The sequence below is a fragment of the Scyliorhinus torazame genome, chromosome 7, assembly GCF_047496885.1.
Source record: "Scyliorhinus torazame isolate Kashiwa2021f chromosome 7, sScyTor2.1, whole genome shotgun sequence".
Lineage (NCBI taxonomy): Eukaryota > Metazoa > Chordata > Chondrichthyes > Carcharhiniformes > Scyliorhinidae > Scyliorhinus > Scyliorhinus torazame.
Window position 1 is genome coordinate 7,901,104 of NC_092713.1, and position 27,115 is coordinate 7,928,218.

General features: G+C 46.9%; 1 protein-coding gene across 1 annotated transcript in view; it reads left to right on the forward strand.

The window, feature by feature from the left end:
• Positions 1-27,115, forward strand: part of LOC140427237 (tRNA wybutosine-synthesizing protein 3 homolog) — a 27,641-nt gene extending 526 nt beyond the window's left edge. The window contains exons 2-7 of the mRNA XM_072512837.1: positions 7,979-8,033; positions 8,895-9,041; positions 10,747-10,845; positions 11,613-11,684; positions 18,671-18,804; positions 26,082-27,115. Of these exons, the coding sequence (XP_072368938.1) occupies positions 7,979-8,033; positions 8,895-9,041; positions 10,747-10,845; positions 11,613-11,684; positions 18,671-18,804; positions 26,082-26,277 (703 nt within the window). The 3' untranslated portion in view covers positions 26,278-27,115. The remainder of the gene's footprint in view (positions 1-7,978; positions 8,034-8,894; positions 9,042-10,746; positions 10,846-11,612; positions 11,685-18,670; positions 18,805-26,081) is intronic.

The following is a 27,115-nucleotide window of genomic DNA, read 5'->3' on the forward strand; positions in this document are numbered from 1 at the left end:
AGGGACCTGGGTGTCCTGTGCATGAATCGCAAAAAGTTGATTTGCAGGTGCAGCAGGTAATTAAAATTAAATTAAATGAAAATCACTTATTGTCACAAGTAGACTTCAAATGAAGTTACTGTTAAAAGCCCCTAGTACGCCACATTCCGCCGCCTGTTCGGGGAGGCTGGTACAGGAATTGAACCGTTGCTGCTGGCCCTGCTTGGTCTGCTTTCAAAGCCAGCTCTTTAGCCCTGTGCTAAACCAGCCCCAATTAATAAGGCTAATTGAATTGTGTCCTTCATTACTAGCGGGGTGGAGTTTTCAAAAGCAGGGAGGTTATGTTACAGCTGTACAGGGTGCTGGTGAGGCTCACACCTGGAGTACTGTGTAGAGTTTTGGTCTCCTTCCTTCAGAAAGGATGTTCTGGCGCTGGGGGCGGGGGGTGGGGGGTGGGTGTGTAGAGAAGATTCACTAGGTTGATTCCAGAGTTGAGAGGATTGGCTTATGAGGAGAGGACTTGAGTAGATGGGACTATACTCATTGGAATTTTGAAAAAATGAGCAGGGATCTTACAGTAGCATATCACATTATGAAGGAATAGATAAGATAGAAGCAGAGGAGGTTGTTCCACTGGTGGGTGAAACTACAAAAATTGGTACCAAAACTAAACTCACATGGGATTCAGGGTGGGCTGGCTAGATGGATACAGAACTGGCTCGGTATCGAAGACAGAGTACCGGTGGAAGGGTGTTTTTCTGAATGGAGATCTGTAGCTAGTGGTGTTAGAACATAGAACCATTACAGCGCAGTACAGGCCCTTCGGCCCTCGATGTTGGGCCGACCTGTGAATCCACTCTAAAGCCCATCTACACTATTCCCTTATCGTCCATATGTCTATCCAATGGCCATTTTAATACCCTTAGTGTTGGCGAGTCCACTACTGTTGCAGGCAGGGCATTCCACACCCTTACAACTCTCTGAGTAAAGAACCTACCTCTGACATCTATCTTATATCTATCTCCCCTCAATTTTAAGCTATGTCCCCTCGTGCTAGACATCACCATCCGAGGAAAAAGGCTCTCACTGTCCACCCTATCCAATCCTCTGATCATCTTGTATGCATCTCAGCCCAGCGCTGCAGCTTATCATGTCCCTCTGTAACTTGTAACATCCTTCCGCACTGTCCACAACTCCACCGACTTTAGTGTCATCTGCAAATTTACTCACCCATCCTTCTACGCCCTCTTCCAGGTGATTTATAAAAATGACAAACAGCAGTGGCCCCAAAACAGATCCTTGTGGTACACCACTAGTAACTGGACTCCAGTCTGAACACTTCCCATCAACCACCACCCTTTGTCTACTTCCAGCTAGCCAATTTCTGATCCAAACTGCTAAACCTCCCTGAGTCCCATGCTTCCGTATTTTCTGCAGTAGCCTACCATGGGGAACCTTATCAAACGCTTTGCTGAAATCCATATACACCACATCAACTGCTTTACCCTCATCCACCTGTTTGGTCACCTTCTCAAAGAACTCAATAAGGTTTGTGAGGCACGACCTACCCTTCACGAAACCGCGTTGACTAATCTTATCAATAATTCCTTTCCAGATGATTATACACCCTATCTCTTATAAACCTTTCCAAGATTTTGCCCACAACAGAAGTAAGGCTCACTGGTCTATAGTTACCGGGGTTTCCTCTACTCCCGTCTTGAACAAGGGGACAACATTGCTATCCTCTAGTCTTCTGGCACTATTCCTGTTGACAAAGATGACTTAAAGATCAAAAGCCAAAGGCTCAGCAATCTCCAGCCAAGCTTCCCAAAGAATCCTAGGACAAATCCCATCCGGCCCAGGGGACTTATCTATTTTCACTCCCTTTCCAGAATTGTTAACCACCTCCTTATGAACCTCAAGCCCTTCTAGTCTAGTAGCCTGAATCTCAGTATTCTCCTCGACAACATTGTCTTTTTCCTGTGTGAATACTGACGAAAATATTCATTTAGCACCTCTCCTATCTCCTCGGACTCCAAGCACAACTTCCACGACTGTCCTTGACTGGCCCTACTCTTACCCGAGTCATTCTTTTATTCCTGACATATCTATAGAAAGCTTTAGGGTTATCCTTGATCCTATCTGCCAAAGACTTCTCATGTCCCCTCTTGGCTCTTTCTTAGCTCTCTCTTTAGGTCCTTCCTAGCTAACTTGTAACTCTCGAGCGCCCTTACTGAACCTTCATGTCTCATCTTTATATAAGCCTCCTCCTTCCTCTTGACAAGTGTTGTCGACTGCCTTAGTAAAGCACAGGTTCCCTTGCTCGACCACTTCCTCCCTGCCTGACAGGCACATTCTTATCAGGACACGCAGTAGCTGTTCCTTGAACAAGCTCCACATTTCCATTGTGCCCAGCCCTGCAGTTTTCCTCTCCATCCGATGCATCCTAAGTCTTGCCTTATCGCATCATAATGCCTTTCCCCCAGATATAACTCTTGCCCTACGGTATATACTTATCCTGTTCCATCACTAAAGTAAACGTAATCGAATTGTGGTCACTATCACCAAAGTGCTCACCTACCTCCAAATCTAACACCTGTCCTGGTTCATTACCCAGTACCAAATCCAATACGGCCCTCGCCTCTCGTTGGCCTATCTACATACTGTGTCAGGAAACCCTCCTGCACACATTGGACAAAAACGGACCCATCTAAAGTACTAGAACTATAGCGTTTCCAGTCAATATTTGGAAAGTTAAAAGTCTCCCATAACAACTACCCTGTTGTTGTCGTTCCTATCCAGAATCATCTTGCAATCCTTTCCTCTACATCTCTGGAACTTTTCGGAGGCCTATAGAAAACCCCTAACAGGGTGACCTCTCCTTTCCTGTTTCTAACCTCAGCCCATACTACCTCAATTGACGAGTCCTCATCAAACGTCCTTTCTGCCACCGTAATACTGTCCTGACTAACAATGCCACCCCTCCCCCTCTTTACCACCTTCCCTGAGCTTACTGAAATATCTAAACCCGCGCACCTGCAACAACCATTCCTGTCCCTGCTCTATCCATGTCTCCGAAATGGCCACAACATCGAAGTCCCAGGTACCAACCCATGCCGCAGGTTCACCCACCTGTATTCCGGATGCTCCTGGCATGAGAAAGACACACTTTAAAACCACCTTCCTGCCTGCCGGGTACACTCCTGCAACTTTGAAACCTTACTCATGACCTCACTACTCCTCAACCTCCTGTATACTGGAGCTACAATTCAAGTTCCCAAGCCCCTGCTGAACTAGTTTAAACCCTCCCGAAGAGCATTTGCAATTTTTCCCCCCAGATATTGGTACCCCTCTGGTCCAGGTGTGAGACCATCCCGTTTGTAGAGGTCCCCACCGACCCCAGAATGAGCCCCAATTATCCTGAAATCTGAAAACACTCCTCCTACACCATCCTGTAGCCACGTGTTCAACCTCCTCTTTCCCTATTCCCCGTCTCGCTATCACGTGGCACGGGTAACAACCCAGAGATAATAACTCTGTTTGTCCTAGATCTACGTTTCCACCCTAGCTCCCTGAATTCCTGCCTTACATCCCTATCCCTTTGTCCTACTCTATGTCGTTGGTACCTATGTGGACCACGACTTGGGGCTGCTCCCCCTCCCCCTTAAGGATCCCGAAAACACGATCCGAGACACACGATCCGAGACATAACGCACCCTGGCACCTGGGAGGCAACTCACCAACCGCGAGTCTCTCTCGTTCCCACAGAATCTCCTATCTATCCCCCTAACTATGGAGTCTCCAATGACTAAGGCTCTACTCCTCTCCCCCCTTCCCCTTCTGAGCAACAGGACAGACTCTGTGCCAGAGACCTGCACCCCCTGGCTTAGCCCTGGTAAGCCCCTCCCCCCAACAGTATCCAAAGCGGTATACTTGTTACTAAGGGGAACGACCACAGGGAATCCCTGTCCTGACGGCTTCCTCCCAGCCCCTCTCACTGTCACCCATCTATCTTTATTCTTCGGAGTAACTACATCCCTGAAGCTTCTGTTTATGACCACCTCTGCCTCCCGAATGATCCGAAGTTCATCCAGCTCCAGTTCCCTAACGCGGTTTCTGAGGAGCTGGAGATGGGTGCACAGATGAAATCAGCAGGGGCACTGTCTGCGTCCCTCACCTCAAACATTCTGCAGGAGGAACATTGCACTACCTTCCCTGCCATCCCCCTAGATAATAAAAAGAAAGAAAGAGCTTACCTGTTATTCACTCCCCTTCTCAGCAAGCACTCACTCAGCAACCTCTGCGCCCTGCACGATAACACCCGAGGGAAAATAAAAGAAAAACTACTTACCAGTCACCAGCCAATCCCTTACCTGCAGGCTGTGGCGTCACGGTTCAACTTCTTCCTGACCTCGAGCCTTCCTTTTGATCTTTACAGCGGTTGTTTTTTTTTGGTTAGAGGAGGGGGTAGGGAGGGAAACATGAAGAAGTGTTTCGGGTTTAAGTGTCACTTGACAACAGCTCCGCCACAAACTACCTTCAAATTAGGGTGACCACAACGGAGGTATGCAAATTTCCCTTGCAACACCAATCAGCAGCTCCGCTCTACTGCACTCTGCTGGATGCTTGTCTTCACTCAAACATCTAGGGTCTCTAGCTCAGGTACACCTTCAGGTTAGGGTGACCACAACGGAGGTATGCAAATTTCCCTTGCAACACCAATCAGCAGCTCCGCTCTACTGCCCTCTGCTGGATGCTTGTCTTCACTCAAACAGCTAGGGTCTCTAGCTCAGGTACACCTTCAAGTTAGGGTGACCACAACGGAGGTATGCAAATTTCCCTTGCAACACCAATCAGCAGCTCCGCTCTACTGCCCTCTGCTGGTTCCGCAGTGATCAGTGCTGGGACCTCTGTTGTTTTTAGTATATATAAATGATCTGGATGAAAATGTGTGTGGTCTGATTAATAAGTTTGCGGATGACACGAAGATTGGCGGAGTTGCTGATAGTGCCGAGGATTGTCAAAGAACAACAACAAAGAACAAGGAAATGTACAGCACAGGAACAGGCCCTTCGGCCCTCCAAGCCCGTGCCGACCATGCTGCCCGACTAAACTACAATCTTCTACGCTTCCTGGGTCCGTATCCCTCTATTCCCATCCTATTCATGTATTTGTCAAGATGCCCCTTAAATGTCACTATCGTCCCTGCTTCCACCACCACCTCCGGTAGCGAGTTCCAGGCACCCACTACCCTCTGCGTAAAAAACTTGCCTCGTACATCTACTCTAAACCTTGCCCCTCTCACCTTAAACCTATGCCCCCTAGTAATTGACCCCTCTACCCCGGGGAAAAGCCTCTGACTATCCACTCTGTCTATGCACCTCATAATTTTGTATACCTCTATCAGGTCTCCCCTCAACCTCCTTCGTTCCAGTGAGAACAAACCGAGTTTATTCAACCGCTCCTCATAGCTAATGCCCTCCATACCAGGCAGCACCCTGGTAAATCTCTTCTGCACCCTCTCTAAAGCCTCCACATCCTTCTGATAGTGTGGCGACCAGAATTGAACACTATACTCCAAGTGTGGCCTAACTAAGGTCAGCGGATACAACAGGATATAGATAGATTGGAGACTTGGGCACAGAAATGGCAGGTGGTGTATAATCCGACATATGCAAGGTGATTAATTTTGGAGGATCAAATCTAGGTATGAATTATACTGTAAATGGCAAATCCTTGAGGAACATATAGAGGGATCTGGGCGTGCAGGTTCACAGTTCCCTAAAAGTGGCAACACAGGTGGCCAAGATGATTAAGAAGTCATATGGCGCGCTTGCATTCATCAGCCGGGGCATTGAGTACAGCAGTTGGGAAATCATGTTGAACTGTATAAAACCTTGGTTAGGCCGCATTTGGAGCATTGCATTCAATTCTGATCACCACATTATCAGAAGGACGTGGAAGCTTTGGAGAGAGTGCAAAAAAGATTCACCAGAATGTTGCCTGGTCTGGAGGGTGTTGGCTATGAGGAGAGGTTGAATAAACTAGGATTGTTTTCACTGGAAAGACAAAGGCTGAGGGGAGGCCTGATAGAGGTCTGCAAAATTGAGAGGCATAGACAGGGTTATAGTCAGAGACTTTTTCCAAGGGTGGAAGTGTCAATTACAAGGGGGCGCAAGTTCAAGGTGAGAGGGGGAAAGTTTAAAGGAGATGTGCGGGGTATGTTTTTCATGCAGAGAGTGGTAAGTGCCTGGAAATATTCTATTGTAATCACAATTCAACAGTTATAACAAAGACAATTGCAAGGCACAAGGCCTCAATACACTTCAAATTAACAATCTCACAATCACATAACACAAACAGCCACGAGGCACAAGGCCCCGATGCAATACGACCGTTTCAGAGCAAATAAGAACCACAAGGCCTAAATACATGTTTTAACAGTGACGTTTCAAAAACAATCACAAGGCACAAGGCCACAATACACCTTTAAAATATTTACAGAATAAAGTGACACTCTTCAACTATGATATCACAAAAACCGTTACAGGATACGATAACAACGCCAGAAATTCATCAACATACAAAGGCAGTATAAACAGAAACAACAGAAAAGAAACAGCATATCGAAAAGAAACATTTACTAAATATGGAGAACCGCCCATGTCCGTACTCATATCACCCCCTGTTTGTCACCCCCCCCGAAAGGGGTCCTCAGTTCAACGCAAACAACAGTCCCAAGCCGCTCACCAGAGAAATCCAGCATAACCCCTACCCCCACCCCCCCCCATAGGGGGGGGGGTTAGCACCGTTGCTTCACAGCACCAGGATCCCAGGTTCGATTCCTGCTTGGGTCACTCTCTGTGCTGTTCTCCCCGTGTCTGCGTGGGTTTCCTCCGGGTGCTCCGGTTTCCTCCCACAAATCCCGAAAGACGTGCTGTTAGGTGAATTGGACATTCTGAATTCTCCCTCGGTGTACCCGAGCAGGCGCTGGAGTGTAGCGACTTGGGGATTTTCACAGTAACTTCATTGCAGTGTTAATGTAAGCCTACCTGTGACAATAATAAAGATTATTATTAAGAACATTTTTTTTTTTTCAAGTTAGGGCGTCATGATCGGCACAGGCTTGGAGGGCTAAAGGGCCTGTTCCTGTGCTGTACTTTTCTTGGTTCTTTGTACTCTTTGTTCTGAGCTAGGGGGCGTAGCCTCAAAATAAGGGGGAGTAGATTTAGGACTGAGTTGAGGAGGAACTTCTTCACCCAAAGGGTTCTAAATCTGTGGAATTCTCTGCTATGTGAAGCATTTGCGGCTACCTTAATTGTTTATAAGGCAAAGATAGACAGATTTTGGAACAGTAAAGGAAATAAGGGTTGTGGTGGAGCCGAGTCCACAAAAGATCAGCCATGATCTTATTGAATGGTGGAGCAGGCCCTAGGTGCCAGATAGCTAACTCCTGCTCCTATTTCTTATGTTAACTTGCCTAGGTTCCTTGGGCAGCACCTTCCAAGCCCACAACCACTATCACCTGGAAGGACAGAGTGTCAGATATCTTTTTTAAAAACCGATCCACCTACCCTGCACATCTTTGGGTTGTTGGCGTGAGACCCACGCAGACATGGGGAGAATGTGCAAGCTCGACACAGACAGTGACCCAGGGCCAGGATCGAAACCAAGTCCTTGGCGCAGTGAGACAGCAGTGCTAACGACTGTGCCACCGTGCCGCCCCGCGCAGCAAATACTTGGGAACCCCACCACCTGGAGGTTCCCCTCCAAGTCATTCACCACCCTGACTTGGAAATATATTGGTCGTTCCTTCGCTGGGGTCAAAATCCTGGAATCCCTCCTTACCAGCACTGTGGGTGTACCTACACCTCAGACTGCAGCGGTTCAAGAAGGCAGCTCACCACCACCTTCTGAAGTGCAACTAGGGATGGGCAACAATTGGTGGCCTGGCCAGCGACGCCCACATCCCGTAAAATATATTTTTTTAAATTGCCAGTAATAGAGACAGAGGTCAAGGACAGGAAGTGTCAGAGATGGACCATGTGATGAAGGTGAGAGGGGTGGAAATTGCAAGCAAAATAGATACATTTCCCCAGGTCCAGACAAGAACATGAAACGGCCCAATACAGTCATCGATGTAACGGGAAAAAAAATTTGGGGAGCACCGAGTAGGGCTGGAAAAAGGAATACTCCACATTACCCACAAAAAGATAGGGCAGAACTGGGACCCATGTGGGTGCCCATAGCCACACTTTATATTAGCAGGAAGTAAGAAAAATTAATGGAGACATTATTGAATGACAGAATTTCCGATCCCAGTTAGTGGGATTGTAATATCTTAAAATGGCATCAAACGTTTGATTTACCTCTGAAGTCTGCTTTCCCACTTCAGCTCTGTTTACTGCAGCTGTCTCTTTCACTCAGAACACTTTGTCTGCTTGTCCCTTGAATTCCCCTGAACAAGACCTTGGTATTTTTTTCTCTTAACGGCATTCTTTATATCCCAATTGCCTGGTTATCTGGACTGTATCTGGTTCTTTGGGGCTTCTGCCTCTTTGCAGCTGCAAAGTCCAGTCCTTTTTTTGGCAAAGCTGAGAGATGTTATCTCCTCGGGGACCTATCTTCAACTGTAAACAAATTCAGCCAAAAACTACAACTTAAAAGCCTTCCTACCTTAAAAAGGCTTCTAGTTACTAAGCAAAGCACACCTGCTTCAACTTTTTATTTACTCTTCAGCCAATGCCCCCTCTAAGCACAAGAGAAGCACAGTTGGAATTGAAACTAACACCCCCCCCCCCCCCATACAAACACTGTTGCCCAGCATGGATCTAACTACAGGTTTTACCTTTCCTTACACAAAAACATGAAATTAAACCCACTTAAAACTATATATTTCTAATTTTTACCAATAGAAATTTAAACCCCTTAAAACTACCTTTTATTTCCTAATCGAGAACAAGATCAGCTCGGCGGAGGAGACTAGTGGTGAACAGGGATTGTTCGGGCCTCGACTCAAGGAAGGGCTGGAGAGCCCTCAGACCTCCTTTTGGGGGATGGAGGTATGGGGGATTGGATTGGATTTGTTTATTGTCACATGTACCGAGGTACAGTGAAAAGTATTTTTCTGCGAGCAGCTCAACAGATCATTAAGTATATGGGAAGAAAAGAAAATACGTAATAGGGCAACACAACATATACAATGTAACTACATAAACACCGGCATTGGATGAAGCATACAGGGTGTAGTGTTAATGAGGTCAGTCCATAAGAGGGTCATTTAGGAGTCTGGTAACAGCGGGGAAGAAGCTGTTTTTGAGTCTGTTCGTGCGTGTTCTCAGACTTCTGTATCTCCTACCCAATGGAAGAAGTTGGAAGAGTGAGTAAGCCGAGTTGGAGGGGTCTTTGATTGTGCAGTCCACTTTCCCCAGGCAGCGGGAGGTGTAGATCGAGTCAATGGATGAGACGCAGGTTCATGTGATGGACTGGGCTGTGTTCACGACTCTCTGAAGTTTCTTGCGGTCCTGGGCCGAGCAGTTGCCAGACCAGGCTCTCATGCAGCCAGATAGGATGCTTTCTATGGTGCATCTGTAAAAGTTGGTATAGGTTAATGTGGACATGCTGAATTTCCTTAATTTCCTGAGGAAGTATAGGTTCATAGCGAAGAGGAGACAGAGCCAAGAAACTGGAAATTGTTGATGTGAAGTAGGCCACCCGAGCAATCGCAAATGTAGGTGGGAAGGGACTGGACAAGGGGAGAGAGAATGGAGTTCGGAAGAAATGAGTTCTGTGGGGCAGGAACAGGCCGATACGATGGGTCTACCTGTTTGTAAATTTTCGGATGGAGGTAGAAGCAAGTTGTGCAAGATTGGGAGACAGGTTGGTCCCTGTGGAAGGAAGCTCTCCATCAACAATGGGGTCAGTGACAGTCCTGGAAACAGTGGCTTAATATTCGGCGGGATCGCAGTCCGCGGCAGGTAGGAGGAAGTGTCTGGGAGTTGGCGCTCAGCCTCTGTGAGGTAAAGGTCAGTATGCCAGACAGCAACAGCACAACCCTTGTCGACAGGCTTGATAAAGTCAGGGTGGGATTTGAGAGACCAGAGTGCAACAAGTTCAGAAGGAGACAGGTTGGAGTAGGTGAGCGGAGCAGGGAAATTGAGACAGCCGAGGTCACTCCGACAGTTGTCAATGAAAAGATAAGAGCAGGAGGCCAGAGGGAGGGGTCCAGGTAGAGGGAGAAGACTTGTGGGTGGTAAAAGGATCCATTGAACGAGGGGAAGGACTCCTGCCCAAAATGAGCATGGAGACATAGACATAGACATTTTCCTCTTACAAGTATTTATTCAATTATATTTTGGATGTTATTGAACCTGCCTCTGCCATCCTTTTGAGCAGTGCATCCCAGATCAAAACTTGCTGCATAAAAATGTTTTTCCTCATTTTGCCTCTGGTTCCTTTGCTGATACCTTTCAATCTGTCTACTTCCAGTTATTAATCCTTCCAGAACTAGAAACAGTTTTCCCTTATTTACTCTGAGCATCTCTATCAATTTCCTCTTAACCTTCTCTGCTCTCAGGAGAACAATCCCAGTTTCTCTTTTCACATCACTCAAATTCCTCATCCCTGGGTCCTTTGTATATCGTTTCAAAGCTTGGCGACAGAGATAAAATCGTAACAATACCCAGGAGCAAGTTTAGATGTTTTAATGGTGTGAACTAGTGTGTCACTCTTTGTTTCTCCAGCTTCTTTTTTTCCGTTCCTCTGTAGCTTGCAGGACTGCAGAAAGCAGAAGATAACGCTGTATTTAAATTTGAACCATTTGTTCTCCACGTTCAGTGCAGGGAGATGGAGGACGCACAACTCCTGGTAAGAGGCAGTCGGCCGTTGACTTCAGATGTTGAGCGTTTGCCTTGGTTCCTCTCGCGAGATGTGTTGCCCAAGCAGCGGGTGGAGCTAGTGTTGACACCTCCCTCCTCCCTCAGCCTGTGCTTCTACATAAAGACAATATAGAAAGTTTACCTTTATCTGTAGGGGACTGAAATATAAATGGGCGAAAGTGCAGCTTCAGTTCATGGAGTTTGGTCAGATTCCAGCTAAACACTGTATTCAGTTCTCGGTACTACACTTCCGGAAAGATGTATTGACCTGAGGGGATGCTGAGCAGAGTCACCAGAATGATAGAGGCTTTAACAATAAATTATAAGGCGGCGTTGCATAAATTTGGTTTGTATTTCCTCGTTTAGAAGATTTGGATTTATTGTCATGTGCACTGAGGTGCAGTGAAACATATTGTTCTGCGTGCAGTCCAGGCAGATCGTCCATTACATGAACAAACATAGGACATAGATAAGGAAATGTTAAAATGATTAGGGAAATACCCGAGCGTAAATGTGTTCAAGGAGAAACTAGAGAACATAGGAGGGAGAAAGGAGATGGCCACATTGATAGTGTGGGAGAAGGCTTGTGAAGACATAAACACCAGCACTGGCCAGTTGGGCAGAATGGACTGTTCTGTACTGTTTCCATATCAAAATGTTACAAGGAAACTTGCCTTAATTAAGTTTTATATGCAATTCTAAGATCCAGTCTGTGAAACATACACTGATTTGCTCGTCTATTGTTCTGGATTACAGCACTCTGTCGCGATAAACTCTGGCTTCAGGAACTCCGGGATCACAGTTAGCAAGAAAGGCAAAATAATGATGGTAAAATGGTTTTGCTTTATTACTTCACGAAAGGTTACTTGTACATTTAGTTTTATACCACGTTCTCTACAGTTGAGGACTTGCAAGTTAATCACAAGGTTGCTATTAAAATTCCATTCCGAGCATGATCTAAACGAGTCTCCCCTTTGATGGCTTCCATATGTCGGTAATCACAGGCCGTGCCCCTGTGATTCAGTGATGTACCCAGCAGCATGCTCTACGCACCGTGCAACTTTCACTGCCTTCCCATTGAATTCTGAGCCACTGCAGCGCCCTTCCTTGGGCCAGGCTTGCCCTGGGTGGGGGGGGGGGGGGGTCTCAGTAATTATCCCGTCTCGCTGGAACAAATCCTGAAAACTCTCTTTGTATTGAGTTGTTCCATAGAACGATGCTGCAGCGAAAGAGGCCGTTTTGCTTTTGCCTTTCTTCAAGAACTTTACAGTTAGTCTCGCTCCCCTGCTGTTTCCCGATAGCCATGTAAATGATTCTCTTTTTTAAAAAGTATATTTCTAATCCCCTTTTAAGTTATTAAATCGCCTTCTCTTTCCCTTTTAGGCACCACATTCCAATTTATAATTTGCTGCATTTTTTAAAAAATTCAGCCCGTCACCCCAGTTCCTTTTGCAAATCACCTTAAATCTGTGTCCTCTGGTTGTCACCCACCTACCATTGGAAACCGTTTCTCCCCTATTCACTCATCATTTTAAACCTCTCTAAAGAGAGATTTTCCATACTTTCTACTCTCCAATCTTCATTGTTATTAAGATCACTGTTAATCTGAATTTGCCTTTACTGCCGCTGCAAACACCTCTAGCAGTTACTGTTTTTCAAAATTCTGGAATCTAAAGTAACCTTCGGAACTTAATTTCCTGAGAATGTTATTGAGCAGTTGAACTCTTTCCTCCCACTGTGCTGCTTGATGATGCAATGTACCATTCTGCTCTTCATCATTCATTATTGTATTTATATTGTGCATTGATAATCTTCATACACCCCAAAGCTAATTCATTACTTTGATATTTCCTACTGTTCATTTCATTTCAGATAACTGCATATTATTACAGAGTAATTCCCAATATTGCAGTGTACCCTGTAAGTGGTATTATGAGTTCTGACACTAGAATACCTCATCCTCCACCATGACATTACAGACAGGAGTTTCTACGCGTATCTTTGATGCTAATTCTTACCACATCGTAATGAGATTTGACTTCCGAAACTCGGCAGGAATCCAGCCATCATTGAAGCTTCCAAGCTGATCATCGTCACTAGTTGCACGGTACAAAGAGCGAGCGTTCACTTCTTGACTGTGCCACTAGATGGCAGGATGGCCAACCAATCCAGTCAGCTCGCCTTCTGTCTGTGCACTTGTTAGTCTTTGATAGAGAAACTGCCCGCAGAGTTCACAGCCTGGGCTGTTTCCTTGTTTCTGACTGAAAATGGCACAATTAGAGAGGGGGGAATATAGGAGGGGTGGAGGAAGTAATGCTAAAAGTAGCTTTATTGCTTTGCAATATATTAATGTACAATTTTAAAAAATTCATTCCTGGGGTTTTCTGAGTGTCTTAGGTTATTTCAGAGGGCAGTTATCAGTAAAGTGATGAAAGGGGTTCATCAAAAATGCTATCAACCATCACTACTGCTCACGGACACACGGTTTGTGTTCTGTCAGGGTCACTCAGCTCCTGACCTCATTACAGCTGAACTCCAGAGGTGAGAGTGACTGCCCTCGACATCAAGGCAGCATTTGACCAAGTGTGGTATCAAGGAGCCCGAGCAAAACTGAAGTCAGTGGGAATCCAGGAAACCTCTCCACTGGTTGGAGTCATACCAGGCACATAGGTATGGTTGTGGTTGTTGGAAGATCAGTCATCTCAGCTCCAGGACATCACTGCAGGAGTTCCTCAGGGTAGTGTCCGCGGCCCCAACCATCTTCAGCTGCTTCATCAATGACCTCCCTTCCATCATAAGGTCGGGGGGGCGGGGGGATGTTTGCGGATGACGCACAATGTTCAGCACCATTCACGACTCCTCAGATAATGAAGCGGTCCCTGTCCAAATGCAGCAAGACCTGGGCAATATCCAGACTTGGGCTGACAAGTGGCAAGTTACATTCATGGCTCATGAGTTTCAGGCAATGGCATCTCCAAGAGAGCATCTAACCTTTGCCCCTTGACATTCAATGGCATTACCATCGCTAAATCCACCACAATCAAAATTTGGGGGTTACCATTGACCAGAAACTGAACTGGACTAGCCATATAAATATTGTGGCTACAAGAGCCGGTCAGAGGCTAGGAATCCTGCGGCAAGTAACTCACCTCCTGACTCCCCAAAGCCTGTCCACCATCTACAAAGTACAAGGCAGGAGTGTGATGAATACTCTCCACTTGCCTGAACGAGTGCATCTCCAACAACATTTGATTGACACCCCACGGTCAAACATTCATTCCCACCACCACCGACACACAGTAGCAGCAGTGTTTACCATCTACAAGATGCACTGCAGGAATTCACCAAAGCTGCGCACCTTCCAAACTTACAACCATACATGGAACCATACAGCCAATACGTGGGAACATCGCACCTTGGTTCCCTTCCAAGCCACTCCATCCTGACTTTGAAATATATCGGCCGTTCCTTCATTGTCGCTGTGTCAAAATCCTGGAACTCCCTCCCTAACAGCACAGTGGGTGCACCTACATCACATGGACTGCCGCGGTTCAAGAAGGCGGCTCACCCCCTCCTTCCGAAGGGAAATCGGGGGTGGGCAATAAATGTTGGCCTGGCCAGTGACTCTCTCATCCCTTGAATGAGGTTTTTAAAAAAGGAGCCCGACACGTTGCTATAGGTTTGGAATCACATATGTAAAGACATTCAGACTTCCTCCTTTTATTGGACATTAGGAGCTAGGGTTTGATGACTATATTCATGGTCACTATTAGGAAGACTAACTTTTTATTTCCAATTTATTTAACTCTCCCTGGCTGTCTTGGTGAGATTTGAATGCATGTCTTTGGAGGATGAGTCATTCAGTAACGTAACCCCATACTGCTGTACCCAGGAGAGAACCAACCAGTCATTCAAGCGTACTTCACACATGATGGGTGGGGCAGCATGTCTAAATATGCCCACCTGCACCCCTCCAACCCTTAGTCAAGTAATCGCCTAAGAGACACAAAACCGAGGAGAAACCCAGGTCTAATAATAGGACCATACTTGCAAAATTCCTCTCTCATCCTCCCTCAGGTGATCAAGACCAGGTTCTTGCAGTGGGATCTATGGAGGCTGATCCAGCTCCCACTTGAAGGCGATGCAGAGAGTCAGCAGCCCTCACACCAGCCAGAAACACACCTCAGAAGCTTCCACTCTCTCGGGGAAATTAAGATCCACCCAACATCTAGTCTGTTCCCACTCCTCCTCCATCTATTTAAACTGGAATCATTTACCAATAGGTCAACCTGTAAAAGGCAAAAAGGTAAATGGAATGTTAGCATTTATTGCAAAAGGCCGGGAGTATAAAAGTAGAGAAGTGTTGTTGCAATTGTATAGGGTGTTGGTGAGACCACATCTGGAGTATTGTGTCCAGTTTTGGCCTCCTTATTTGAGGAAGGATGTGGTGGCATTGGAGGCAGTTCACAGGAGGGTCACCAGATTGATTCCGGGGATGAAAGGGTTAACGTGTGAGGAGAGATTAAACAGTTTGGGTTTATACTCGCTGGTGTTTAGAAGGATGAGGGGGATCTGATCGAGGTGTATAAGATACTAAATGGGATTTATAAAGTCAAGGTAGACCAAATGTTCCCCCTTGTGGGGCAATCCAGAACGAGAGGTCACCGATATAGGTTGAGAGGCGGTAGATTTAGAACTGAGATGAGGAGGAACTATATTCATGGTCACTATTAGGAAGGGTGGTGAATTTGTGGAGCTCGCTGCCCCATAGTGCAGTGGAGTCTGAGTCATTAAATGAAATGAAATGAAAATTGCTTATTGTCACAAGTAGGCTTCAAATGGTTACTGTGAAAAGCCCCTAGTCGCCACATCCCAGCACCTGTTCGGGGAGGCTGGTACGGGAATTGAATCGTGCTGCTGGCCTGCCTTGGTCTGCTTTAAAAGCCAGCGATTTAGCTCTGTGCTGAACCAGCCCCTTGAAAACTAAATGTTTTCAAGAAAGAAATAGATATATTTTTGATTTTAAAAAGGGTTAAAGGGATATGGGCAACATGTAGGGAGGTGGGTTTGAGACCAGGAAGCGACCAGCCATGATCTGATTGAGTAGCAGAGCAGGCTCGAAGAGCTGAATTGCCGACTTCTACTCCTTGTTCCTATGTTCCTCTGTACAGGCACTTCATTATTTTATAGACATTCTCAGGTGTATACACTGCTCTAGAGTAAATAGACTGAAGTCCTTGAGGCTCCGTAAGTCCTTTAAGCCAAGAAGTGTTCTTTTAGCTCTTGTCTGGGCCTTTTCCATGGCCACTATATCACCAAACCTGGCCAGATTAATCCTGGTGTGGTCTGACCAACCTGTACAGTGGCAGAATGGTGTCCTTTGATTTATAGAAAATAGTTTTCTTCATACAACCCAATATTTCACTTTAACTACAGTATCTCCATCTATGCTTCATAACACTTTTTCTCTCTTCCTCTCAGCATTGTTGCTGTGAATGATATGTATTCTATTGACCCTATCAATATGCATGTTGCTTCATTTATCTAAATGCTGACGATAAATAAAGATGAAAGAAACTAAGGAAGCGTAGACCATCCTAAAATATTTATTTAAAATGTCTCTGGAATGCGACTGGCTAGCACCAGGAAGGTGCAAGGTGGATCGAAAGGCTGATCATGTCCCTTTAGTTCCTCTGTGGTGAGATTCAAATCATTGTGTACCAGACCGAAGCTTGACGTTATCTTTGAAGAGAAGGCATTGGCGACATGGGCATTCTTGACTGCCGCGAAGTGCCTGCTATTAATGAGTTTTGAGCTTCTTCCAAAAGCCATTCCGAAGCAACCCGGCGTTTATATGTTCCCTGGTTCTCAGCCGAAGATGTAATTCATGAATCCATTATCAATGGGCAGGTTTTCTCTCGAGGATTCCTAATTTTGAAACTAGTTTTGCTCTCCCTCCCACGATTCCCCAGGTCACTTTAAGTGTATTCTATCAATGCCTTTTTGAAAGTAGGAAGCATAATCTGGAATTGAAAAGTTGGTGCCAGTAAAAGGTGACCATGAAGCAGTTAGAAGGTGTAAAAACCCAACTGCAGCACTGTACTCGCTGCTCTGGGTCTACCTCGGACTCCATCCAAACAGACAAATTCACCATACCTCAGGAGCTTTGACGATTCGGTGAAACATGACGTACATGCAATTGTGGGTAGCACTGTATAGCATAGTGGTTAGCACTATGGCTTCACAGCGCCAGGGTCCCAGGTTCGATTCCCGGCTTGGGTCACTGTCTGTGCGGAGTCTGCACGTTCTCCCCGTGTCTGCGTGGGTTTCCTCCGGGTGCTCCGGTTTCTGCCCACAAGTCCCGAAAGACGTGCTGTTAGGTGAATTGGACATTCTGAATTCTCCTTCTGTGTACCCTAACAGGCGCCGGAGTGTGGCGACTAGGGGCTTTTCACAGTAACTCCATTGCAGTGTTAATGTAAGCCTACTTGTGACAATAAAGATAATTTTAAAAGTTAGGATGCACTCAGCTCATCGAGCCTGCTCTACCATTCTGTAAGATTGTGGCTGACCTCATTTTATCCCCAACTTCACATTCCTGCCATTCTCATGATAACCTTTCACCTCCTTGTTTATCAAGAATCCATCTAGCTATGCCTTAACAGTATTCAAAGACTCTGCAAGGAAGGGAGTTCCAAATCAGTGGGAAAAAATCCTCATCCGTTTTAAACAATGACCTCCAGTTCTAGATTCCCCCACAAGAGGAAACATTCTCTCCACATCCACCCTGTCAATACCCCTCTGGATCTCCAAGTCATCTCTTACTCTTCTGAACTCCAGCAGGTACAAGCCCAACCTGTCCACCCTTCCCCTTTTAGGCAACCCACCTATTAGTCGAGTAAACCTTCTCAACTGGTTCCAACATATTTGCATCTTTCCTTAAATAAGAATATCATTATTGTGCACAATACTCTAGATATGGTCTCACCAATGCCCTGTACAATTGGAAACATAAACTCCCCACTTTTGTATGAACGTTCTATTCACTTTCCTAATTACTTGCTGCACCTGTATCTTAACCTTTTATGATTCATACACTAGGACACCCAGATCCTTCTGCGCCTCATCCAGTCTTGCACCAACGTGGTAAATGTTTAACCTTTCTCTAAAAGATGTGCTCGCAATTGTCCCCATTATATCAAAAATTGCTTGCAGTGGTTCAAAAAGAAGTCTCACCTTCTCAGCAATGGGCAACAACTGTGAAGCTCACATCCCCAGAATGGATGACATTAAAAACTACACATGATATCTCAAATATCAACTCACTAGCTCCATATGCAAAACTAGAAATACTTGTTTTGATTTTAGAATCCAGTGTCACTCAGATGCCTCCTGTAGTTTGATACAGATTTCTATCCAATGGAAAGAAATCTAGGGCTTTCTCTGTCACTTTAGCGTTATATACAATTTACAGTGCAAAAACAGGCAATTCTGCCAAACTGCTCTACAGTGGGGTTTAAGTGGTGATGGCAAATGACGGGTTACTTCACTATCGCTTTTACAATTGCATGTTCGTCATGTTTCACCGAATTGTCAAAACTCCTGAGGTATGGTGAAGGACAGGGAATAGGAGAGATCTGTGAAAGAAGACAGAATGTGAACAGTTTTGTGTACCTGTATTTTCTGTCCCAGGGAAACATAGTTGTGTGTCCAGATTCAGGCAAGGACCTTCCATTGTCAGAGATTTACTGCATTTGCACCCCGCCCATTGACATTGAGAAAATGCTTTAACATTTGTTCCTTCTGGTCACCAGGCTGTTCGCAGTACCCATTGTCTGGAGGTTCCTTTATGTCATCAAGGGAGAGTGTTGGTGAGTGACGAGTACATCGATTACCTTGTGCAAGTGGCAAATCAGAAAATGGAAGAAAATCAAAAGAGGATTGAAAGGTACAACCCACAATTCCAGGGCAGTGAAAGCTGTGAGCAATATGAGAGACATTGAGGATGGGTTTTACTTGTGCCAGCCCTGGCTGTATAGGGAGCGTTCTCACCTTGGGAGTCAAAAGGTCATAGGTTGAAGTCACATTTGCACTGTTTTGGGGGGAGGGGCACAGTACTGTCGGGGTGGGGGAGCCATACCGGACTGTGGTGGGGGGGGGGGGGGGGGGGAGGGGGAGAGAGGAGAGGGAGAGAGGGTCGGGGAGGCCTGTCTCTGTCTTAATTTATTACAATGGGAATGGAATATAATAATCTTTTATTAGTGTCACAAGTAGGCTTACATTAACACTGCAATGAAGTTACTGTGAAAAGCCCCTAGCCACCACACTCTGGCACCTGTTCGGGTACACAGAGGAAGAATTCAGAATGTCCTAACAAGCACATATTTCGGGACTTGTGGGAGGAAAACCGAGCACCCGGAGGAAACCCGTGCAGACTCCGCGCAGACAGTGACTCAAGCCGGGAATCAAACCCAGGTCCCTGGCACTGTGGAGCAACAGTGCTAACCATTGCTACCATTCCACCCTATAAAAATACGGATGTGTTGCTACAGTTGTACAGGGCATTGGTGAGACCACATCTACAATACAGAGTACAGTTTTGGGCTACTTATTTAAGAAAGGATATAAATGTGTTAAATTATTTGAGAGAAGGTTCAATCAACTGCTACCTGGGATGGGGGTGGAATCTAGAGGAACAGTTAGGCCTATATCCAGTGGAATTTAGCACAATGATCTTACTGAAAGATAAAAGATCATGAAGGGGCCTGACTGGATGGATGCTGAGGATATTTCCCCTTGTGGGAAAGACTAGAACCGGGTGACACAATTTTAAAATAATAAATCTCATTTAAAATGGAGACCAGAAATAATTTCTCTTGAGAGTCACGTGCCTTTGGAACTCGCTCACCCAGCGAGCTGAGGAGGCAGGATCGTTTAATATTTTTAAGGCCAAGGTAGATTGATTGACTAAAATCAGAGGTTATTGGGGTGGAGGGGAATGTGGAGTTCAGACCACAGTCAGATCAGCCAGGATTTTATTGAATGGCAGCATAGGTTTGAGGATTCAATTGGCCTATTCCTGCCCATAATTCCCATGTTCATGTGCCTTAGGGTGGACGGTAAATGATATCCTGACACTGTTTGAAAGAAGATCTTTTCCCAGTGTTGTGCACAATATTTATCCTGCAATTAAGGTCATCAAAACATGGATTGTCAGGACTTACGGTTGCGGCTATGCTGAGCTAAGTCGCACGTTCGGCAGCTCCCGCCAGAAACGGACTTTCAGGCTCTTTTTAGGGGCCCCAGCGGCATTTGTTCGACGGTTCCCAGTGTGGGAAGGTGACAGTGCGATTTCCCCGGCACTGTATGGATTGGACCAGGAGTGGAGCGGTGAAAAAGTAATTCTGGTGCAGCGAAAAATGCGAGGGAGGAAAGCTAAGATGGCGGCGGGTGGAGACCAGGCAGCGTGGGCGCAAGAGCAGCAGGAGTTTCTCAAGCGCTGCTTCACAGAATTGAAAGCAGAGCTGCTGGAGCCGATGAAGGCTTCGATCGACAAGCTGGTCGAGACCCAGAAGGCCCAAGGGGCGGCGATCCGGGAGGTGCGGCAGAAGGCCTTGGAGAATGAGGACGAGATATTGGGCCTGGCGGTGAAGGTGGAGGCGCACGAGGCGCTGCATAAGAAATGGCAGGAGAAGTTCGAGGACATGGAGAATCGGTCGAGGAGGAAGAACCTGCGGATTCTGGGTCTCCCGGAGGGAGTGGAGGGGTCGGATGCTGGAACATATGTGGTCACGATGCTCAACACGTTGATGGGCACCGGGGCCTTCCCGAGGCCCCTGGAGCTGGATGGGGCCCACCGAGTCCTGTCGAGGAGGCCCAAGTCCAACAAGCCACCGCGGGCGGTATTGGTGCGGTTCCACCGTTTGGTGGACAGGGAGTGTGTCCTAAGATGGGCAAAAAAGGAGCGGAGCAGCAGGTGGGAGAATGCAGAGGTCTGTATATACCAGGACTGGAGCGCGGAGGTGGCCAAGAAGAGGGCCGGGTACAATCGGGCTAAGGCATCGGAAGGGGGTGAAATTCGGGATGCTGCAGCCGGCGCGACTGTGGGTCACGTTTAAAGACCGGCACCATTACTTTGAGACGCCGGAGGAGGCATGGACCTTCATTCAGGCCGAAAAGTTGGACACGGACTGAGGGTCGGTTGTGAGGGGAGGTCGCAGGGGGCTACTGTGGTTACTGTGCGTTGGGTGGAGGGGAGATGGGAGGCCCGAGGTGGGGGGAGCTGGGATTAGACCGCAAAAGGGAGCTGCGCCAGAGAGGGCGGGGCCGGTTTGATGGAAAGCGCAGACTTTTTCCCGCGCTAGGGAGAGAAGGGGCGGGACACTGAGGGAAGGGGCGGGGCCGGGAGGGAAGGGGGCGGGGCCGGGGGAAGGGCAGTGTTGGAGAGGAGCGCCGGCTGATGGACAGGAGTGGGGGGGGCGGGGGGGGAGACTACCACACTGGGGGGGCCGACGGAGTGGCAGGAGTGGCCTGGGTCAGCAGGACTCAGCTGACTTACGGGAGTGCTATGGGGGGAGCAACGCAGCTAGGGGGGGACCTAGCTTTTGGGGGGGGGGGGGGGGGGGGGGGACTCGGTTGCTGCTGCATTGGCCAAAGGGGAGCTGGAGCCCGGAGAGAGTCGGGGCGGGAGTCTGCGCTGGGGGAATGGAGGGAGCGGGAGGCGCGGGCACGTGGCTAGCCTAGAAAAGGGGATGGCTAATCGGCAGGGGGGGGTAGGAAGCCCCCTGATCTGGCTGATAAGTTGGAATGTGAGAGCCCTGAACGGGGGGAACACGGTGCGGTGGGAATAAATGGGGTATTTAGAGACTTTTATGAGGGGCTGTATAGGTCTGAGCCCCCGACGGAGGAGGGGGGGATGCATCAATTTTTGAATCAGCTGAGGTTCCCGAGGGTGGAGGAGGAGCAGGTGTCTGGGCTTGGGGCACCGGTAGGGCTGGAGGAGCTGACTAAGGGGCTGGGGAGTATGCAGGTGGGGAAGGCACCGGGGCCAGATGGGTTCCCGGTGGAATTTTACCGGAAGTACATGGACCTGCTGTACCCTCTATTAGTGAGGACTTTCAATGAGGCGAGGGAGGGGGGGACCCTACCCCCGATGATGTCCAGAGCGCTGATCTCGAAGCGGGACAAGGACCCATTACAGTGTGGGTTGGAGAGGCAGGGTCTCGGCGATCTACCAGGAGATGCAGGAGGAGGAGGAGACCTCGGTGGAGGAGCTAAAGGGTAAATGGGAGGAGGAGCTTGGGGAGGAGACAGACGAGGGTGCGTGGGCAGACTCTATGGGTAGGGTTCATTCTTCCTCCTCTTGCGCCAGGCTTAGCCTGATACAATTTAAGATTCTTCACAGAGCGCATATGACAGGGGCGAGGCTGAGCAGGTTCTTTGGGGTGGGAGACAGGCGTGGGAGGTGCTCGGGGAGCCCAGAAAATCACACCCACATGTTCTGGGCGTGCCCGGCACTGGATGGGTTCTGGAGGGGTATTGCGAGGACAATGTGTAAGGTGGTGAACACCCAGGTTAAGCCGAGCTGGGGGTTTGCACTATTTGGGATATCGGACGGGCTGGGAGTGCAGGAGGCGAAAGAGGCCGGTATTCTGGTCTTTGCGTCCCTGGTAGCCCGGCGGAGGATTCTGCTACAGTGGAAGGATGCGAGGCCCCCGAGCGTGGAATCCTGGATCAGCGACATGGCAGGGTTCGTTAAACTGGAGAGGGTAAAGTTTGCCTTGAGAGGGTCTGTGCAAGGGTTCTTCAGGCGGTGGCAACCGTTCCTAGACTTTCTAGCGGAGCGTTAGGAGGTGGTCAGTAGCAACCCAGAGGGGGGGAGGGGGGGGGAGTGTACTTTGTGTTTTCTACTGTGTTTATTATTGCTTAATGGGGGGTTTGTATATTGGGGGAATTCGTGATGTAGTTGTAAGATGTTTATTTATGTGTTTGTTTTTCTTTTTTCTGTAAGGGGGGGGTTTGTTGAAAATAGGTAAAAATTTGAATAAAAATATATATTTTTTTAAAACATGGATTATTTGCTCCCTATCACGTTATTGTTTGTGGGCACTTTTCTTTGCGCAAATGATCTGCTAATTGGTTAGTGATTTACACACCAAACACTCTGTATGTAAAGCACTTTGCAGTTTGAAAATATGCGATCCAAATCTGAGATTTCAACCACCCAGAGGACGAGAGCAGCAGATAGCTGGGAACCCCAGCACCTCCAGGTTCCCCTCAAGACACTCACCATCCTGACTTGGAAATATATTGCCGCCGTTCCTTCACTGTCGCTGGGTCAAAATCCTGGAACTCCCTCCCGAGCAGCACAGTGGGGGTACCTCCACCTCCGGGACTGCAGCGGGTTCAAGAAGGCAGCTCACCCCCACTTTCTCTACCTTTCCAACAAAACTCACAACTCACAATAGAATTTAAAAATGCAAGTGTCTCTCTCATTCCACGGTGCACCACTTTTCTTTAAGCTTGGACCCTTATTTCAATATGTCCCCTTGGAGTCAGCTAGATAACGTATCTTAATGCTTGAGAGAATGTAGCACCATTTAAACAGAAAACATCTGTGGCACTGCAGGCTTTTCTTAAACCTGCCCCAGCTCTCAAATTATTTGGGGAAAATTTAAATGATTTAATAGGAGTATTTCCGATTGGTTTCCAAAGCCGCTTTCGCCATGACAATTCACTGTGAAATGTAGATGCTGTAATTGCCATTGGCATTTTGTTTTATAAAGTTTGCCCATCTTGGAGCTGGGGAGGTTTAAGGACAGGAATGGAAGGTGTGCTGATTCCATCTCAGCTTCTTATTGAGGAGCAGCTGCCTAGTCCGGTCCTCCTGCCAGACACCACTCATCCAGATAGAGCAAAACCACAGATCACCAATCGTCTGATCGACTGGCAAAACAGGCTCCTTTGAGAAGGTGGGGCTGATTTGCCTCCTCCTATTCATCTAACCAGCATTTAAGTATTATCAAAATCTTGTGATTATAGCTTACAAGAAAGAGCTTGCATTTATATAGGTCCTTTGAAGTGCTTTTGAAATGTAGTCAATCTTGTAGGGAATGTGGCCGGCAATTTGCGCAGTGCAAGAAACATTTCTGTTTTTATTTCAGATTTCCAGCAGCCACAGTATTTGCTTTTATTTGAGGGCTAATACAGGGCATTAGTGAGGCCACATCTGGAGTATTGTGTGCAGTATTGGTCTCCTTATTTCGGGAAAGATGGAAATGTGTTAGAAGACGTTCACTAGACTAATACCTGGAATGGGTGGGTTGTTCAATGAGGAAATGTTGAACAGGTTCAGCATGTATCCGTTGGGGTTTAGAAGAGTAAGAGGCAACTTGATTGAAACATATAAGATCCTGATGGGTATTGACAGGGTGGATGTGGAGAGGATGTTTCCTCTTGTGGGAGATTATAGAGCAAGGGGGTTATTATTTAAAAAGATTAAGACAGATTCTAGACATTTGAGACCGGGGTGAGAAAGGAGGCTCGAGTCTCTGGAACTCCCTCAAAAGGCAGCTGAAGCAGAATCTTCAAAATCTTTAAGGCAGAGCGAGAGAGCTAGACAGATTCATGGGGGCAGATTTAAATCAGTGGGCTGGACAGCTTGTTCTTGATGCAGAGCGAGGCCAACAGTGTGGGTTTAATTCCACTTATCGGCTGACATTCACGGAGGCCCCGCCTTCTCAACCTTGCCCCTCACCTGAGGTGTGGTGACCCTCAGGTTAAACCACCACCAGTCAGCTCCCTCCCCCCTCAAAGGGGAAAGCAGCCTCTGGTCACCTGGGACTATGGTGACTTTACTTAAATAGATTCTTGATAAGTAAGGGGGTGAAAGGTTATCGGGGTGTGTGTGGAATGTGGAGTAGGGGTTAAAACCAGAGCAACCATGATCTGATTGAGTGGTGGAGCGGATTCGAGGGGCCGAGTGACATACTCCTCCTAACTCGTATGTTCATATGTATCCCACAAACAACAATAAGATAATGACCAGATAATCCATTTCAGTTAAGTTTATTTGAGGGATAGATATCGGCCGGAACACTGGAGTGAAGATCCCTGGTTTTTGGTGCTGTGGTATCTTTTATGTGCACCTGAGAAAAATGTTTCTTTAATGTTCCATCCCAAGGACAGTCCTGGGCCGAGTGGCAGCCTGTATTTTGTGGTAAAGTCGCTGGAGTGAGACCTGAACATACAACATGGTGGGAGTGCTACCCCCGAGCTACAACTAGCACACCGAGTTTTTATTAATACTTTAGTTTAAAAGCACCACAGATTGTGGTTTGTGATTTGAATCAAACTGAGAGGGGATTTTGTTTAATGACTGGTCGATGGCATGTCCCTAGTGACGGGCACACTGCTTCTCCAGAAATTCACTAAGAGCGTCCTGGAATCGCGGAATCTTACAGCACAGGAGGCTCGTCCGTCTGTTCTGCTTGTGTCAGCTCTTTGAGCTGTCCAATTAGTTCCATCCCCAGGTCTTCTTCGTAGCCCTGTAATATTTTCCTCCTCCACGTATTTATCCATTCCCTTTGACATTTATTACTGAATCTGCTTCCACTGTCCTTTCAGGCAGCACACCCACTGCTTTTAAAAAATACTCCATCTCCCCTCTTATGACTTTGTCTTATGAACAGAGATTGAGCCGGAGTTTGGAAGAATGAGGGGGATCTAATTGAGGGATATAAGATGCTAAAGGAGATTGACAGGGTAGATGTAGAGCAGATATTTCCCCTTGTAGGCCATTCTAGAACGAGGGGCCATGGTTTTAGGCAAAGAGGTATCGGATTTAAAACAGAAATGAGGATGAATTACTTCACTCAAAATGTGGTGAATCTGGCATTCTCGAACCCAGAGTGCAGTGTACGGTGGGACACTAAACACATTTAAGGAGGAGGTAGATCGGTTTTTAATTAATAGCAGGATGAAGGGTTATGGGAAGTGGCGGTGAGGTTGAAATGTGATCGCCATGATGGTGTTGAATGGTGGAGTGAGCTCGTGGGGCTGAATTGCCGAATCCTGCTCCTCGTTCTTATTCTCTTGACAATTCACAGAAGAATTTAAATCTGTGTCCTCTGGCTACCCCTCCCCCTTGCCACTGAAAACTGTTTATCTTTCATTTAGTCTCTCAAAACCTGTTACTGACCATTTTAATTTTGGTGCAATTTCTAGGTTTTCCACTGGCCTTCAATCTGCCCTGACTGCCCCGGTGCCCCCTGAACAACTTGGTGAAAACGTGAGCACAGCTGCCTCTGGTTACACTCACCGAAGAAGACAAAGAACTGCGAAGAAGGAACGGGGAAAGGGCGAGCTGGCAGCCCATAGTGATGGCGAGAGTGACCTCTCCTTTCTGATGGGCACCACGTGACCACAACTTTCTCATCCCCAGAGTGAATGCAAAGAAATCCTTGCTTGCAGTTGGAGGGCCTGGAGGGGCTCAACCAACAGTTCCAAAAATAACCTTTCCATCAGCAATTGGGATAATTTAATCAGCGGTCCAATGCTTCCAGTTCTGTGCGTCTATTGGACTATTTTTATGAAGTAAATTTTATCCCTGCTCATTTTTTTTAAAAATGAACCGTGCCTTTAAATGACATGAGCTGGGTGAGACACTGACTCTTCAGCTCGCATCGGTTGAAAATTTCTGAAAATCTTCAATGTAAGAAGACTGGGTTGAAAAGTAATCAAACAAGCCCAAGCTCAGCAATGGGTGATGAAAATTGATAGAGTAAGCAATATAATAGTCCTCAAAAAGGCAAAAGAGTGAGGTGCATCAAAATAAATGTTATTCCATGGACAAAGATCGTATTTGTACCGCGCCCTTCATAACTTCCGGACATCCCAAAATGCTTCATTGCCGATTAAATCGATTCAGTCCGAGATTTATCTTCATTTTGCTGGACGGGCAGGCATGGCTTCTCGTGTCTGCTACAGTGCAAGAGTGGAGCTAAGGCCCAGAGGATTGTAAAACCCATGCCTCTGGTTTGAATTATAAAGCACATGTTTGTTTACGACACTAATGAAGTTTTTGTGAGTTTCTCCTTTGTGAAGCTTTGTGAGATTTGATGGTTCACTAAGACCCAATAAGACAGACGACGTCTTCCTATTCCAATTATGGGGATAATTGGGCATTTAGTGTCGGAAACAGCAATCCACGAATACAGATCTGCTCCATAATGCCAAAAATAAATGCTAAGGATACTGTT